The sequence below is a fragment of the Azolla caroliniana genome, unplaced genomic scaffold (genome assembly GCF_043228905.1).
Source record: "Azolla caroliniana isolate FFs.n. ecotype wild unplaced genomic scaffold, voAzoCaro1.0.p SCAF_10, whole genome shotgun sequence".
Taxonomy (NCBI): domain Eukaryota; kingdom Viridiplantae; phylum Streptophyta; class Polypodiopsida; order Salviniales; family Salviniaceae; genus Azolla; species Azolla caroliniana.
The window spans coordinates 19,512,986-19,530,839 of record NW_028230445.1 but is presented as its reverse complement, the minus strand read 5'-3'; the positions used below and the strand labels follow the sequence as shown (position 1 = coordinate 19,530,839).

Genomic DNA, 17,854 nt, shown 5'->3' with positions numbered 1-17,854 from the left:
TCACAAGCTTGATCCTCATTTTTGTGATGCATAACACTGCAATTCTTCAATTCTGTTGCTTTTTTACTTTCCACATCTGAACCAATATATGCAATCGTAGAAAGCTGTAAACCAAAAAGTGAATCCTTTCTTTCGAAGTACAGTGTCATTATGTCAACATGGTTCATCATTTAAAGAGATTGGTATAGAAACCAGCCTTGCATAAAGCGAAACTATTTCCTACAGGCAAGCAAAGAACAATCAATTTCTTATAAGCATTGCATCCGCCAAGACTTTGCATAGAGATACATAAGAGATTCGTCAAAGCTGAGTAAATTACCAGGTCTCCATTCAAATATGATACGAGTCAAAAGCCTTTTTATTACAATCACAAATACAAATGGAAAACCACAACATTGTGATTATAAGCAGCTGCTATCCACAATTCCATACAAGATTTTTTCCATGTAACTGAGTTTCAGATTTTTGGTTGTATCCCCAATTCAAGATACATTTTCTTGATTAAAGGGTGTACACTCATTATTATCATTAGAAACTAGGCTTCAGCATGTTTTCATCACTCTGTCAATTTTGCACTCACTTAAGTCACGATGTATGAAAACCAATTAGAATGTCAAAAAATTAAACCATTACATTTGGCTTGATATGAGAAGGCTTTTGTTTTTCCTTTCCAAGGCAAAAATCAAAATGACTTAACAACATTGCACCTAAATTTTAGGAAAATGTCCCATTAAAAAGTCCTTTTTTATCACAAAGAGAGGGAATAATGAATAAAATCAAATCCCACGAGAAATAACGAATATTGGAATATGCCGAAATAATGTCAAGATACAAATGATTATGTACTGGCCTTGCAATGGAGAAAAAAATGAAGAATTTCATGAAATATGGAAAATCGAAGCCCGAAGAAATCTGTTCTCCTTCTCAAGCATCTTTTACTAGAGTGTAATACAAAACGCAGAAACGTTGTATTTCATGACATATGGCAAACCAAAGCTCGAAGAAATTTGTTCTCCTTTTCAAGCGTCTTCGACTTGAGAGTGGAACACAAAGCTCGGAAATGTTGTTGTGATGTCTCTGGGAACAAGAAAATAGTAACAATAGTAATGAATTTTTAACATTATAATAGAAAAAATATAAAAAATAAAATAAAATTGCAACATGATCAAAATCTGAAGACATTTAGCTACTATATTCTTACCTAAGATATTGAAGTGTCATGTTCTTCAAAAGGGAAGGATGTTGTAGAACCAAGCTTCGCCACTCATCTTTGTCTATCTTCCCATCGAGTTTTGTATCCGCCTCTTCAAATGTCTGGCATAACAATGCATGGGTTTCTTTCCAACGAGGTCTTTTGAGTTTGGAACTTCAAAATGATATTTATTGGCATATATAAATATGACCTATTGAACTTCTATAAAAAAATTTAATAACCTCACATGCTATGTGGTAACTTTGACAATATTGTTAATAGTTATTGAGTAAACTTAAACAAGCTAACTTATATCCGTAAAATTATACATAAATTTATGCAAATAAATCAATTGACATTGAAATATCATGAACTTTTTGTGATACACGATGACTGTGGTATTTTATTTATATACACCCATCGTGTTTTGGATAGATGCTCATGACAAAGGGTATCGAAGATCTCAATGACAAAGATTACATGGTGAACGACTCTGAAGATAGTTAGCATACTGTCATTACTTTCTATGCATGATCTATCAACATATTCTCATTAAACAAGGTTTTTTGGTGAAATTCGAGCCTTGCCTTTGTAATTTCTTTCAAGTATACGTATAATGTTTTAATCAGTTAAATCTTTAACATTTGAGAATTCTCACATTTTAATACGTTGGTTTTATCTCTAGAATCAATGCTAAGCATCCTATTTGAGATTAAGAATCTATTTTTTTATAATTCAATCTATGGTAAAAGCAAAAACAAATGGTTGACTGTTGCACATTCTTCGTTACAATGAATTACACATTACAACAAAAATGGATTAACACAAAAACAAATCATTTACCTTGTCAATAATAGTCTCAATGGCATCATCGGACAAGTTCATGCCAGACTCTGCAAGAGTGGCCATTACCATCCGTTTAACCTGCGTTATTTCAATAATAATTGACACGAATTGGAATCTAGAAACTAAATAGCTTTTCCATGTGGAATCCCATTTTGTTTACAGAGAACTACTAACCTCTTTTCTTTCAATAAAGCCCTGTTGTTCAAGATCATATAGCTGAAAAGAAACTATAAAAGTAGCAAGAAGACTGATTCATTTTACTGATCATTAATTAATAGCCCAACAATAAATTATAATAATAATAATTGTGGTAATTTATGATCCAAAATAGGTTTACTTCAGACAAATAAACAAAACATACAATCAATTTTATCTTCACGAGAAGCATTGGGATGGAAAACGGATAATTGCCGAGCAAATTCCCCAAATCCTAATACCCCTTTATTCTTAGTGTCAAAAAGATTAAATACCTGAAACAAGATTAAAATTTGTCAAAAGATATATCCATGCACAATCAGATCAACTGATGATCATACAAAATACATCAAAAAAGGAGAATCAAGATGCATGAATAAGGAGCTAGCAATGTCCTCAAAGGACAAGAAAAGAAAGTGAAATGCTGTCAAGAAGAAATCAATATTCATCTACTGAAAATGATTATGAGTTATTTATTTATTTATTTATTTAAGGCTTAATGGATCAACTCAGAAAACTATGTTTCATACAATTCTGCAATTGACAAAATTAGAACATGGTGAAAGCACGTTATGGTGTACATGACAAAGATTTTTATCTGTAGTACATTGTTATATTATAGAAACTCTAGATTGCATATACAAAACATGAAATATAGCATTAAAAATTAGTAACATTTTATAATTTATTGCGAAAAAACACTACTAAAAATGGGATACTACGTCGTTTCATCAACGAGGTATTTTTCGAATTTTGAACTCAATTTACTGCATTATATTAATAACACTCACTCGATCTGCAAATAAGCTCTGTTTCTTGTTGTTTTTGAAAAGGGCTAACTGGAACTCTTCCTGTTCGCACGAAATCAAGGATTGAAAAATAGTGATGACACAGTCATGCTTGAAAACATATATATAATAAAATATTTGAAATTACTCGATATTAACCTTCACATTAAGTCACGTAGCGAAAAGGTCAATAGCGTAATTTGAGAGTTCAGAATTTTTATTGTATTATTACTATTTCTTTATCAACTAACCTTATGGATCATCCCATCATCGGTACCACTACTTATCTTCTTAAATAGTTCATAAAGGGCCTCAACTTCACTTACTGTAACTACCAAAAACAAAAAAAGTTTGAAACGTCAGCTGCTTCAAAGTTCTACACATGGAACTGTGAAAAAACCCCTTTAGAAATACCTTGAAGTTTCACATTGGTGCACAACATAGTTTGTTCAAATAAATTACTTCAGTTCATTCTACATCCATTACTTCACATTGATTCCTCCCTTAAATTACTTGACATTTCATTAGTTCATATAAATTAGTTTTCACACTATTTCTAAGCATTAATTCACACTATTTCACATACATTATACGCGTGTGTATAGAGAGAGAGAGAGAGAGATAGAGAGAGATAAGTTATTAGGTTGCCTAACTAGTTTCCCAGAAAAAATCTAAAGTCACCCAAATACCATAACCAGCTAGACAGCCACAGATTTATCCTTTTCTATACTCCATATTGATAACGAGAATATGAGGCCATGGCTATATCAGCCACACATTTATCGTTTTCTATACTACATATTGCTTTCGAACAATATAAGGTCATGACTAGATCAGCCACAATAACTACATTAGTATGCAAGCTAAATACTTCCTCTGATTGAAAATGAATTCTAACAATATGTTATATAGTAAAACTTTCGCACAAAAAGTTTCTCTGACATCTTCACAAGATTAACCGACTTTATAAACATTTCTTTATACAATGAAGTAGTGGGTTGAAATGCATATTATTCCATAGCATAGAATCTGATTGGTAGATAATTATATGATCATTGGCAGGACTTGAGCCTGGATCGCCTAGGTGAAAACCAAATATCATTCTCTTTACAAGAATCAGGAAGCAGAGATGGAAAAGAAAAGGAAATAAGAGCCAAGCATTTACTGTTGATTTAAATTAGTTCACAGAGAATATTTCCGTCATTTCATATAAAATTTATACTAACATTTCCATTACTCCATATTAATTCACACTGGTTCACATTAGTTAGTATTGGGATTGATGAGCATACAAACAGTTTCGCTCGCTATTATCTCGGGATCTTCATGAGTGTAGTAGTACGGCTTTGAGTCCAAACAACCGAAAACCGCAGAGCACAGAAACTTAACTCCATCCAAACAATGCAACATTATTAGATAGTCAGATCTTCACCATTATCTCCCACGCCTTAACTGATCCATGACACTGGAAAACCAGAACATTTGTACCATATAGTAACACACTTGTTTCAGCCTTACAAGTTTTTACCATATACAAATGAATCTTGAATCTAGAAATCATTAATTGAATTTTGTATCATATTATCACAACTTCAACCATGTGAATGGGTTCTTTGGATCTAAAATACACCATATAAAATGGGTCTTGAATCTAGAAATAATTAACGGATAATGTACCATAAAGGCTCAAGTTTTAACATATAAAATGAAATCGTTTCAAAGAAAAAACAACCAGTTTGTTTGCAACCAAAAATAATGAGCCAAACGAGAATGTTTATTAACAACAGCATCAGGCTTAAATTTAACGAAAATCATAGAAATTATCTGAATGATGAGCTAAACAATTAGATTAAAACATATTTTCGTAGTTATATAAAGCCGATAAATAAATAATGAAAAACTTAAGCATCGAAAAGAATTCAAAACACTCTGTGATTACATATATATACATACATACATAGATGTATGTATATATATACATATATAAGCTATATATTTATGCAGGTATGTAATGATCTCGAATTAAGAACTAAAAAATAGAGATCAAAACATATTGTGATAGTTGTAAGAAACATGAAAGTCAAATAATTAAGGACAAAAGGTAAACATGAAAGAAAATCAGAGGACTCTGTGATTATTATTATTATATGAAATCGGAATACAGCAGGTTTTAATAGGTGCACAAAACCCAAAAGGCAAGAGAAAAAAAAAACAAAGAAAACAAGAACCCAAAAAGGGAAGTACGGGAAAATCAAAAGACTTAATACATGTTGTGTTAGTGATTTTGAATTGCCCTTAAGAAGCTTTGAGATATATCAGAATCGATGAGGATAAAATACCTTTTTTTGGAGAAGTGTTGAGGATTCGATGCAAAGCAACGATGGATCTATAGAGAAGAAAGAGGGAGGGGGGGGACACAAACAGAATATATAATCGAGTAGACAGAGAGACAGGCAGTATCCAGCTCGTCTTCTTCTTCTTCTTCAGATTTCTTTTGTGTAAATTCCTGAGAAGTAATTTCCTATTAAACGCCACTACAAAAATCGTGAGGTAAAACAGTATGGGTTAAAATATGTAAAATAAAGGCAGGAGGAAATAAGAATAGTAAAAACAAATACATACATATATATACATATGTACATAGCTGAAAAATATCATTCTCTTCTTCTTCTTCTTCTTCTTCTTCTTCATTTTTTTTTAACCAAGCTTCATGGCTACATACTCTCTAGGCATTCTTTTCTTTGTAAGCGATTCGAGCGGTTTTCATCGGGTGGTTTTCGTCGACCGGTTTTCATCGGGTGGTTTTCAATCGACCGTTTTTTTTTTTGTCGATCCAGGCCGTGCATGCAAGCAATATCTCCATGTCCATCCATAATCCCTCTTTTTTCTAGCTGCTAATTCACTCTTTTGAAAGAACTCTGCGTGCTCCACAAGGCCAATTCCTTTCATCTATAACATTGTCATCACAACATAAATGTGTGTAAGTTTACTGCGATGATTCTCGTCGCTTTCCTCAAGCAAGTCCCTTGATTTTTAGGCATCGTGACATTGTTGATAAGGAAGGAATGTGTTTGGTTTTGCTCGTTCAGACATCGCAACACTCTTGGTAGGAAAATCCGTTTGCTTCTATTGTCAAGAGTACTCGTCGATGAATGAAATTTGTGATCGCCATTAGATCATCTTAGAGAATGTTACCGGTGATGATGAATCCAATAAATTTGGGTGTAAACTACAGTATTGATGATCTATTGAACATGTTGTTTCCACATTTATGAGAGCGTCATTGTTATTGGTTAAATGCATGGGGTAGTTGTGAGATCATCTATGAAGATGTTGCATGTGGAAATGGAGATCGCATGCAAAATACTATTCGTTATCTGTTGAAAACATCTTCAACATGTGTGACATAAAGACATTATTATCTTTTCACTCTTTGTATTGTAGAGAATTCTACAATATTTTGGAAACCCATGTTACAGGAGCAAATATAGTCTACAACTAGGAAGACTTTTATAATGGACACCAAAATTTGAGGTTGAAGTGCACAAGATTTATCACCATATCATCATCATGTTAAAACACTTTATTGTGAACAGATAAGAACAATGTGTGTAAGGTTGATGATTTACTATGTGATCTAGCACATAATGTATTAATCATTGAACTTCAGTAAAATGCTTATTAATTGCTTATCTATTAGCGTGCTTTAATAAGTACAAAACAATGGGGATGACATTGTTGTATGCTACATTTGAGAAAAGGAAGTTTCTTGTGTGGTAGGAAATAACATGTATCCTCATAATGCATCTTTACATATACATTAGACATTAATAGAGTGCCTACCTTTTGCTTCTTTATTGCATGGCGCAATAACTATCTTCAATGCATCAGTCTCTAATGAGATAAAGGAGGAACTCAAGCAAAGGAGTAACAACTATCTTCGATGCATCAGTCCCCGTTTTATGAATTCGATCAATGTCTGTAACATTCACATGCACAAATTCCATACCATACACATAGTCCACATGTACGAAAACACTTAATGTGAAAGTGGCTTCATTGCTTCTATCATATTTGTTATGGACTTGGAAGAAATAACTCTAGTATGATAAAAATGTGTTATGTGTGATCCATATGAGTTTGATGTAACCCTTAAAAGAGATTGGAATAACTAAATTTAGTGCCTTTCCTTTACTCCATTGGACCCAAAAGGAAAATATATAAACCCATTACTTGTTGTCATATCATCAAGGACTTGATTCAACATATTTATACAAATATTTACTTACGGCCTTGGGTGAGAAAAGCTTCAAATTACACGAGTTGATAGTATGTATGGCTACAATTGTTAAGCAAGTTGTGATCATTCAGTACACTGTATGAGCATATTATTTCACGATGAAATATTGATTTATATTTCATATATTGTATATGATTAAGTTGAAAATTGCGCTTGAGTTCATGGACACTTTTTTGTTAGATGTTGGATGCCATTTTGATGAGCTCGTTAGGTGAGCTACAATTACATAATTATCAACAAGCTAGATTGTGCAGGATGAATAATAAATTAGAAGATAATAACTCTCAATCACATAAGACTTTTTGGGATTTAGGTGAATATCATGTGGTCAAGCTTAAAGTAAATAGTGTCATGAGGTAAAGCCAAAAACTATATTGAATTGGAAAGAGAATAAGAAGAAAAAGAAAATAAGGAGAAAGTAAGACGAGGTATACTCTATCTCAAGTTCCTTGCAGGGAATCAAGTTCTTCTCGTGGAGTTACATTTGGCAGATTGTCTCCTCATATAAAGGTGAACATATACAATTTGTTCAAAGCTTTAAATATCTTGGTATTGATGTACCCGCCACAAATAAATGGAGTGCATGCTTTGATTCTAGACTCCAAGCCGGTTGGAAATCATATTACCTTTTGGAGAACCAATGCAACCAAAGTGATACTTGTGAATGGGAAGTAAAACTAATGTTGTTCAATGCCATGGTAACTCAAGTATTGCTTTATGGAGTAGAAGTATGGGGTGACACCATCTCTCTTAATGCATGGAACAAGATTGAGAAAATTCAAAAGATGTTTTTAAGGAGGCAATTAGGAGTTAAATGAACTACCTCTTACCAGGTTATGCTCTTGGAAACGGATGTTTGACCCATAGAACTATTAGCACTCCAAAGAGTATATAAATACATTACAAAAGTCAAGAATATGCCGAATCATCGATTGCCACATCTTGCTTGGAATGTTGGATGTAAGCTACAAAAGAATCATAAAAGTAAGATTCTCTCATCTAGTTGGGTTTTTGACATAAGGAAATGGTTTAGAAGATGGGGTGTGGATTATCTTTTAGAGCTTTCAGGCAATGCTATGCAGTATGTAATGATTGAGGAAAGGTTGGTGGAATCATTAAGGATGAAGTGGGAGGATGCTAAGAGGACAAAGCTAGAATACTACATTGCAAATGTCAACCCTGAATGGTGGTCTCAATATAAAGCAAGAATGTCTATTGATCGTATCTAGCCTTATCTCATTACCAATATGAGTAGTAATGCTCGTAGAGCCCTTACACTACTTCGCACTCGATCTCACAAGTTATTTATTGAAGTTGCATCATGGTATCAAAATGTAACGAATTTGAAGACATGTAAAGTATGAAATGAAGGCATGGTAGAGGATGAATGTTACTTGCTCTTCACATGCTTGACATATAGTGCAATTCGTTCAAGATATGCTGACATACTAAGAGGGAGTGATAACTTAAGTGACATACTTAAGACACCACCTAGAAGGTTGAGCTCATATGTGTATGCTTTACTAACACATAGAGACTTTGTGCTTCAACGTATGAATACCCCTTCTTAGGAAGGAGACATATATCAAGAACACATGTATACTCTAGTCCCATAGGTCAAAATTAGCCTCTTTATGGACGATAAAAATTCTAATTCTAATTCTAATGGGTTCTTTGGAAAGCTAGGTGTTCCAAGTTATACAATGATGAAAAAATTCACGTTGTGGAACAGGTTAAGTCTTTTTGGGACTTATTGGTACATACGATTAAAGGTGATTATGATAGTTATAAGGGTTCTAGAAACACAACTAATCAGAAAACTTAGAAGGATACTTCGACGCGTTTGGTCATCTATTCCTATTATGTTGGATGCAGGCGTTAATGTCATGTGGAACTACTTACCACCTTGTTGGTTGTTCCCACCACCGGCACCGTTCTTAGTGCAAATATCATGACTTAAGATGGAGGAGGCGATTGTGGTATATAGGAAGGGTCTTTTGATGTAAGACGATTTTAACGGTAATCTCCAAGATGTTTGTTGCGAACAATGAAGCATATGCTTTAGTTTTGATAAGGATGAGTGACGATGTTGATAGGGGTTGAGCATATTTTCATAGGGAGACGTAGAGAGTACACTCATGTTGTTTTCACAAGTACAAGATGTTGGTGATAATCGGTGATAGCGAAATGGTTGATGTGGACTTTAGGAAGCTGATTTTTTGTTTTTTGATCAGGATGAGTGATGATGGTGGGGGGGCTGAAGCAAATTATCATGAGAAGGTGAGGAACCTTTTTAGACTCATTTTTTGTTGCCAGTACAGGATTTTGGTGGTAATCGGCGAGATGGCAAGATGGTTGGGGAGATGTTGACGTGGACTGAATGAAGAAGATTTTATGTTTCTCATTACGATGAGTGATGATGGCAGTGGTGATTGAAGCATATTGCCAGACGAGAGGTAGAGAGGATTCTCATTTTGCTTTGTGTAGGTGAAATGTTTTTGGTGATAATCGGCAAGAGCGAGATGGTTGATGTGGACTAAACGAAGCAGATTTTCTGCTTTTTATTAGGATGAGTGATGATGTTGGGGCCGAAGCATATCATGAGGGGATAAGGAAACATTCTAGACTCGTTTTAGTGTTATTTGTACAAGACCTTGGTGGTAATCTACGAGATGGTTGATGCAGATTGAATGAAGCAGATTTTTGTTTTGTGATAACGATGAGTGAAGATGGTGTGGAGGTCGAAACGTATTTTCTTGAGGTGATGAGAACACTATATCATTTTGTTGTTATAGGTACATGATTTTCTTGAGGTGATGAGAACACTATATCATTTTGTTGTTATAGGTGGTAACCATCGACATGGTTGATGTGAGAACATGAAGGTTGTGATAAAGCGGAGTGTTGATGGTATGGAGGTTTCATACGAGTATATTCTCGATGGTCGTGGAGATGAAGGACATGGTCGGTTGCGACATGGGAGAGGATAGTTGTGGGCTATCCAAGGCGGCCCTTCGCGTTTTATTCCAAACGACATGCGCATCATGGAATGTTTGGTGTATACAAATACAGGAGCTGAAGCAGGTGTTAAAGTACAGAAATTTGCCAAGCATGTTGTAGGTGATAAAACAATGTGTTTCATTCATTAACTCAAAGCACCATGGGCATCATGGAATGTTTGGTGTCTACAAACGCAGCAGCTGAAGCAGGTGTTGAAGTACAGAAATTTTCCAAGCATGTTGTAGGTGACAAATCAATGTGTTTCGTTCACTGGCTCAAATTGAGCCTAATGTTGTGGCTGAAAATAGTTTTAGCCTACAATGCTGAGAAATTTCAGCTAATTCAAAGACACTAGTAGGTGTTGACTGTTCAATGGAAGAATGTTAGGATGAATCATCCTCAAAAGGGGTTTTCCTAGACGTTCATTACATATAGGATGACCAATGTCATTCTTCTTCTTTTTCCATAAAAATATGCTCCATTATTATTAATAAAAAGCCAAAGGCAATATACAAATAGTACATAATACTGTTTCCTCTGCACAAATACATATTATCAAAAAAACTACATTGTTGCCAATAACACCATTGCTAGCAGAGCACATATAAACCTTGAGAAAATTCCATTGCTATGTTGATGGTTGATGTGGACTGAATGAAGAAATTTTGTCTGTGATAAGGATGAGTGAAGATGATGGGGGTGTCGTAGCCGACTATCATGAGTGGGTGAGGTTTTTTCATGGACATTGGCATGAGGCTAATCGGCTAGACGGTTGATGTGGACTGAACGAAGAAAATTTTTCTGTGATAAGGATGAGTGAAGATTGTGGGGAGGTCGAAGCCGACTAGCACGAGTGGGTGAGGAAACGTTTAGACTAATTTTTTGTTGATTAATACAGGATATGCGTGGACACTGGCACCATGTTAATCGGTAAGATGGCTGATGTCGACTGATCGAAGAAATTTTTCTGTGTTAAGGATGAGTGAAGATGGTGGGGAGGGTCGAAGCCAATTATCAGGAGTGGGTGAGGAAACGTTTAGACTAATTTTTGTTGATTAATACAGGATATGCGTGGACATTAGAACCATGTTAATCGGTGAGATGGTTGATGTCGACTAAATGAAGAAATATTTGTTGTGTTAAGGATGAGTGAAGATGGTGGGGAGGGTTGAAGCCAATTATCAGGAGTGGGTGAGGAAACTTTTGGACTGATTTTGTTCTTAACACAGGATTACCAACAAGATATAATCCCAATTCGAAACCAGGTTCAATCTTGCATTGGAAAAAGGTAGAGAAAGGTATATAAAGACTGAGAAGATGGGCAGGCTGAAGAGAAACCAGGTTTTTTGGCAATGTTTGAGCCGATGTTTACAGGTCCAAGAGGTTGGACAGGTTATGAATCTTGCATTGGAAAAAGGCAGAGAAAGGTATATAAAGACTGAGAAGATCGACAGGCTTAAGAGAAACCAGGTTTTTTGGCAATGTTTAAGCTGATGTTTACAGAGCTAGAAGAAGACTACAACCAAGAAGTAGGAGATTACCTCAGCAGCTTGATTGGAAAGAGGGGATTTTTACTGCCAAAGTGGTAGAAAAGGACACATCACATGGGAAAGTTAAAGGCCAAGGAACGGGCACAAAATTGAGTGTTATTCTGTATGAGATTGAGCCATTTTAATCTGTCTAATTTTGTATGAGATTGAGCCAGTTTCTGTAGGAGATTGAAGAAAAGCAGATGGGATGCCAAAGAGAAACTAGTTGAGTCTATGATGAATACCCAATTGTTTTCAACGGAAAGAAGGAGGTGGTTGTATTATGGGCTTTCATTATGGGTTTTGTTGTGTTCTATGGCTGTTTGATTTGTTCTATGGCTGCCTCATCAGGATGTCTCCAAAACATCATACATTTTCAGCATATGATCCCATGGAATATAAATCAATGGTAGTGGCAAAGAAGTTAAATGGCAGAGAATGGTTCTGGTTGGACAATGTCCCACATGTTCAAGCAAAGGTGAATGGAAAATGACGGGAACTGGTCGTTCCTTATGCGCAATGCTCGGCCACAATCAACCTTAGAATGATACACAGAAAACGGGAAATAAGACGCGACACAAAGAAGAGGAAAAATTACACAGGACGTTTACGTGGAAAACCCCAAACTAGGGGAAAAACCACGGCAGCCCACAGGCTGCAAACTGTCACTATGTAAGAATGTACAAAACAGTGAGTTCACGGAGGCAACGACCTCGGACTCACGATCTTCGCCACAGGCGGCGGTTACAACAGAGGCAGCGACCTCTTTCTCTCTCTCTGTGTGTGTACAACGTTACGTACTCTCTCTTCTTCTTGCACCAACAAGAAAATGACAAAAAAACACCTATATTAGTTTGCCCTAAGTCATATTTATACTAATATGACTTTTCGGCTATTTACAAATATAGCCTCGATGGACTATCAAAAAACATATTTACGAATATGTCTCTTCATCCGGTTCTTCGTAGCCGGGTACTCCTCATCCGGTCTTCACCGGGTTTGCATCATCCGGCTCTCCGTAGTCGGGTACTCCTCATCCGGTTCATACCGGGTCTGCACCATCCGGCCCTCCGTAGCCGGGTACTCATCCGGTCTTCACCGGGTCTGCATCATCCGGCCCTTCGTAGCCGGGTACTCCTCATCCGGTCTTCATACCGGGTCTGCATCATCCGGCTCTCCGTAGCCGGGTCCACCTCATACGGTTTCGGCCTCGGCCGAGTTTGTTCATCGGCACTGTTCTTCTCCCTTCCCATCCGGAGGGACCTGTCTCCCAACAGAAAAGAGGTGATAAAGAGGCTTATTCGTGCTAAAGTGGAGGCCTTCTCAAGGTTTATATGTGGTCTTATAGACCAATGTCATTCTTTTTAGTCTTTCACTCTGCTTCTTTGTGACTTGTTATAGGTCATCATGGCTAGAGCCATTGTAATGTTTTTAGCTTAATGATTTTGTCATGTATGCAGAAGTTCTACTAATGAAGAATAATTTTTTTGGGAAAAAAAAATGTGGTGGGTGAAATAGAGGTGTAAAACAATGTTTTAGAAAAACAAAATGAGGATTAGAGAGGAACTTCTAAAAGGGACGTCAAACATTTAGTACAAGGTGACGGGAACCCAACGTTCCTTATGCGCAACGCTCGGCCACAACCGAGCTTAGAATGATACACGGAAAACAGGAAATAAAACGCAACACAACGAAGAGACGAGGTACACAGGAGGTTTACGTGGAAAACCCCAAACTAGGGGAAAAAACCACGGCAGCCCACAGGCTATAAACTATCACTATGATGGAATGTACAACCATGAGTTCACTGAGGCACCAACCTCGTGCTCACAGATCTTCGCCACAGGCGGCGGTTACAACAGAGGCAACGACCTCTTTCTCTCTCTCTCTCTCTCTGTACAGTTACACACACTCTCTATTCTTGCACCAACAAGAATGACAACAACAACAGTAACAACCCTTACTAAAAGTTTGCCCTAAGTCATATTTATGCTAATATGACTTTTCGGCTATTTACAAATGTAGCCGCGTTGGACTATCAGAAAACATATTTACTAATATGTCTCTTCATCCGGTTCTCCGTAGCCGAGTACTCCTCATCCGGTCTTCACCGGGTCTGCATCATCCGGCTCTCCGTAGCCGGGTACTCCTCATCCAGTTCATACCGGGTCTGCACCATCCGGCCCTCCGTAGCCGGGTACTCCTCATCCGGTCTCGGCCGAGGCACTGTTCTTCTCCCTTCCCATCCGGAGGGACCTATCTCCCAACACAAGGCAAGTGTATAGAAGCAATGAATGTCTTGCACTTTTTTAGTTTAGCATGGTTAAAACTCTCAGTTGTAATGTTTGAAAACAATAAAACATCGAAATATGGTTAATGTATCATAAATTCAGAAAACATGCTTGTTTATATTAGAAATACCTATATATAACTTGTTAGAAATATTGAGAATCGATTAGATAGGTATATAGAGTTACAACCACAGAGATGGATATGTGAAAACAAAACTTCTATTACATATGAGAGTAGCTCAATTTTCAAACACTCTTGTGTTTGGCCAATACACTCTTCATGGTCACCAGTAAGTACTAGATCATCCACGTAAATTATGATGATGACTTGTTTCCTGTCCTTCATTTTGACATACATACTTGCATTCGAAGCACATTGCTTAAAGTCGATTGATTGTAAGAAGTTGTCTATCCTCTTGTTCCAAGCTCTTGGTGCTTGCTTTAGACCATACAACACCTTCTTAAGCTTGCAAACTTTGTTTTCTGAATTCGGCATCTCAAACCCATTCAGAAATGCCGATTTGACATCCATTTGATAAATTGGCCATCCTCTTGAAGTAGCCAACGTTATGACCATTTGAATTGTTGTCATGCGAGCTATTGGGGCAAATGTTTCTTGTACATTTAACCCTTCAATTTGGGAGTATCCTTGCGCTACCAGCCTGGCCTTAAATTTCTCCAAAGAACCATCAGCTTTATACTTTACTTTCCAGACCCACTTGGTGCCTATCACCTTCCTCTTTTTTGGCCTCTCTATCAACTCCCACGTGTCATTTTTCATGATGTTATCATACTCTCATATCATCACCTCTTTCCACTTCGGGTCGGCCATGGCTTCCTCCACTGAGGTCAACTCACTCACTGAGCCTATGATGTCCACCATCAGAGCCATGTTGACAATGTGGTCAGAGGTTCTCCCTTGCTCTTGTATTCTTCTTTATCTTCGTAATCCATCAATTGAAGTTTCAGGAAACTCAACTTTAGGTGTGCGGTCATTGAAGAGTTGTTGAGCCCACTTAGGTATTTTCTTTACATGTGGCACTGGCATAGGCTGAACTAGCGAGCCATTACCATCAGATGGTTCAGCTTCCTTTTCTAGATAGTGGGTCGGGATTGGGGGGAATACTTCTTCGGTTGATGAGATAACTTGAGAATCATTGTTCTCAGCTAGCTGTGGTCGTTCCTCATTGAACACCACATCGCGGCTTGTCAATATCTTTCTTGCCTCTGGATCGTAGAGTCAATAGGCCTTTGACTCTTCACTATATCCGAGAAAGATACACTTCTTGCTTTTAGCATCCAACTTCTTTCTGCTCACATCTGGAACATGTGTGTAACACGTACACCCAAAGGTTCTGAAGTGCAACACTGAAGGTTTCTTGCCTGAATAAGCTTCTTGGGGTGTTTTCCCTTGAAGTGCCTTCTTGTAGCTCCAATTGAGGATGTAAACTCCTGTATTCACTGCTTCAGCCCAGAATGGGTCGGGCAACGCTTATGCCTTCAACATACACCTAGCCATCTCGACAACTGTTCGGTTTCAATGTTCAACAACGCCATTTTGTTTTGGGGTGTAGGCAGTTGTAAGTTGGCGCTTAATTCCACGCTCTTTGCAATACTCACAAAATTCTATTGATAAGAATTCTCCACCTCGATCAGAGCATAACTCCTTCACTAACTTTCCAGACTCTCGCTCGACAAACTTATGCCATCTTTTGAAGATTTTAAAAGCTTCAGCCTTCTCCCGAAGGAAGTAAACCCACATCTTTCTACTGAAGTCATCGACTACTGGCGTATAGTAGAGAGATCCACCCATTGCAAGAGTCACCATTTTTCCAGAGAGGTCAATGTGTATTAGTTGTAGAGGAGTCTTTGTCCGATTTTGACTCTCTTTTGGAATGGTTGATCTTTGATGCTTGCCCATCATACAAGCATCACAAACATGACTCAAGTCAGATAGGGTTGGCAACCCAACTACCATATTTGACTTCTTCATCTCCTTCAACACAGCAACATTGAGATGCCCAAATCTCTCATGACATTGTTTTGTGTTAGTACTTGTGTTGTGGTCAGTAGAAATTGTGAACGCACTCAGCTCATAGAGATTGTTGCGCCTTACCCATATTCCTACAACCTTGCCAACTGAATCTGTTATTTTTGCACCCAACTTCTTGAATCGAACATCAAGACCCTTGTTGGTCAGTGCAGAAATGGACAATAGATTCTTCTTGAGATCTGGCACGTACAACACTTGAGAGAGATTCTTTGTCCTGCTAGTCGTTGCTTTGAGGGAGACGGTTCCGGTTCCTTTGGCTGAACATCGGGCATTGTTCCCGGCCACAACATTGATGGGCTCTTGTAGAGGTGTCCAAGAGTTGTACCAGTCACGATTACTGGTCATATGTCGGGATGCTCCACTATCGAGAATCCAAGAGTCGTCGACAACTTGAATGTCAACTGAAGAACACACTTCTTCAATTGCGACCCATAACTCAAGCTCATCTACGACATTTTTGGCAAACTCAGGTCCTCTCCAAGAAGTCTTACTAGAACCATTCTTCTCATCCGCCATCTTCTTCCAACAATCCTTGATTGTGTAACCCTTCTTGTCACAGTAGAAACAAGATCCATTGAACTTCTTTATCTTTGGTATCCTATTCGCATTGTTTGAATTGGATGCCCCTTTACTCTTAGTCCTAGAGACAAATGCCGAATATTCCCTTCCTTCTCTTGTCCTCAACCGAAGCTCTTCTTCAAGCAACATTGTGCTTAGTTCATCAAATTTTAAAGGAGTGGGTTGAACTTGAGTGTTCAATGTTGTCACAATGCCATCATACTTGGAAGGAAGTACTCGAATGCACCAACGAGCCATATCCTCTGGAGAGACAACTACTCCAACAGCTGCCAGTTGATCTTGAAGATCCTTAATCCTTTTTACAATGGATTCTACTTTCTCTCCATCAACGAGCTTCTCTACAGCAAGCTGATTTTTGAGGTTTTGTATCCTTATATAGTTTCTGGTTTCATACTGGCTAGCCAATATGCTCCAAGCTTCATGTGCCCTGGTTGTATGTTGCACTAATGTTAGTACATAGTCACATAAACTAGTGAGTATGGTACACAACGCGTCAACATTCCTTCTCTTCCAGGCTTGAAGTAGATCAGCATTTGGAGGGATTGATGTGGTAGGGTGTGCAGGGTCAAAGGTCACCATGGGCTCAGGGTCTCCTCCTGTGGGTCTCATGATTGTCTCCAACAACTCATAGGAGTTCAAAATGGCAGACATTTTGAACTTCCATAGAGTGTAGTTGGTTCCATCTAGCTTTCCATCAGACAATGGAGGTGGGCAAATGCGCAGTGGAGCAGCTGCAACAGTCGTGGACAAGGTCATTGATACTCTCTCTCTCTCTCTCTCTCTCTCTCTCTCTCTCTCTATGTTGTTAGACAGCAACTACCCGTATATACCTAATCTAGATCAACCTCTCATCTCTAATACCATGTTAGAAATATTGAGAATCTATTAGATAGGTATATAGAGTTACAACCACGGAGATGGATATATGAAAACAAAACTTATATTACATATGAGAGTAGCTTGACACAATGGTAGTTCACCCATGCGCTCACACCTTGGAGTTTAGATGGGATCTGGACCAGCTCACTACAAAATTAGTGGGGACTGATGATCATTCCACCACTATGTAAGAGAGTGGATT

General features: G+C 37.6%; 1 protein-coding gene across 1 annotated transcript; it reads right to left on the bottom strand.

Annotated features, from left to right (window-relative positions):
- Positions 1 to 771: 771 nt before the first annotated feature.
- On the bottom strand, positions 772 to 4,545 carry LOC147859426 (calcineurin B-like protein 3). The gene is made up of 8 exons (XM_087325781.1): positions 4,314 to 4,545; positions 3,273 to 3,352; positions 3,025 to 3,084; positions 2,400 to 2,508; positions 2,213 to 2,265; positions 2,036 to 2,116; positions 1,202 to 1,314; positions 772 to 1,077 (listed from the first exon to the last, which is right to left on the bottom strand). The coding sequence occupies exons 1-8, from the start codon at positions 4,429 to 4,431 to the stop codon at positions 1,020 to 1,022; spliced, it is 672 nt and encodes a 223-aa protein (XP_087181907.1). The 5' UTR covers positions 4,432 to 4,545; the 3' UTR covers positions 772 to 1,019.
- Positions 4,546 to 17,854: the final 13,309 nt, after the last annotated feature.

Bases quoted from the DNA above. Each gene is read 5' to 3' on its own strand.
- LOC147859426 (XM_087325781.1), bottom strand. From the start codon at position 4,431: ATGTTGCATTGTTTGGATGGAGTTAAGTTTCTGTGCTCTGCGGTTTTC. The intron at 3,353-4,313 runs GTATGCTCATCA...TGTTTTTGGTAG, and splicing joins AATAGCGAGCGAAACTGTTT to TTACAGTAAGTGAAGTTGAG. The intron at 1,078-1,201 runs GTAAGAATATAG...TCTTGTTCCCAG, and splicing joins ATGACACTTCAATATCTTAG to AGACATCACAACAACATTTC.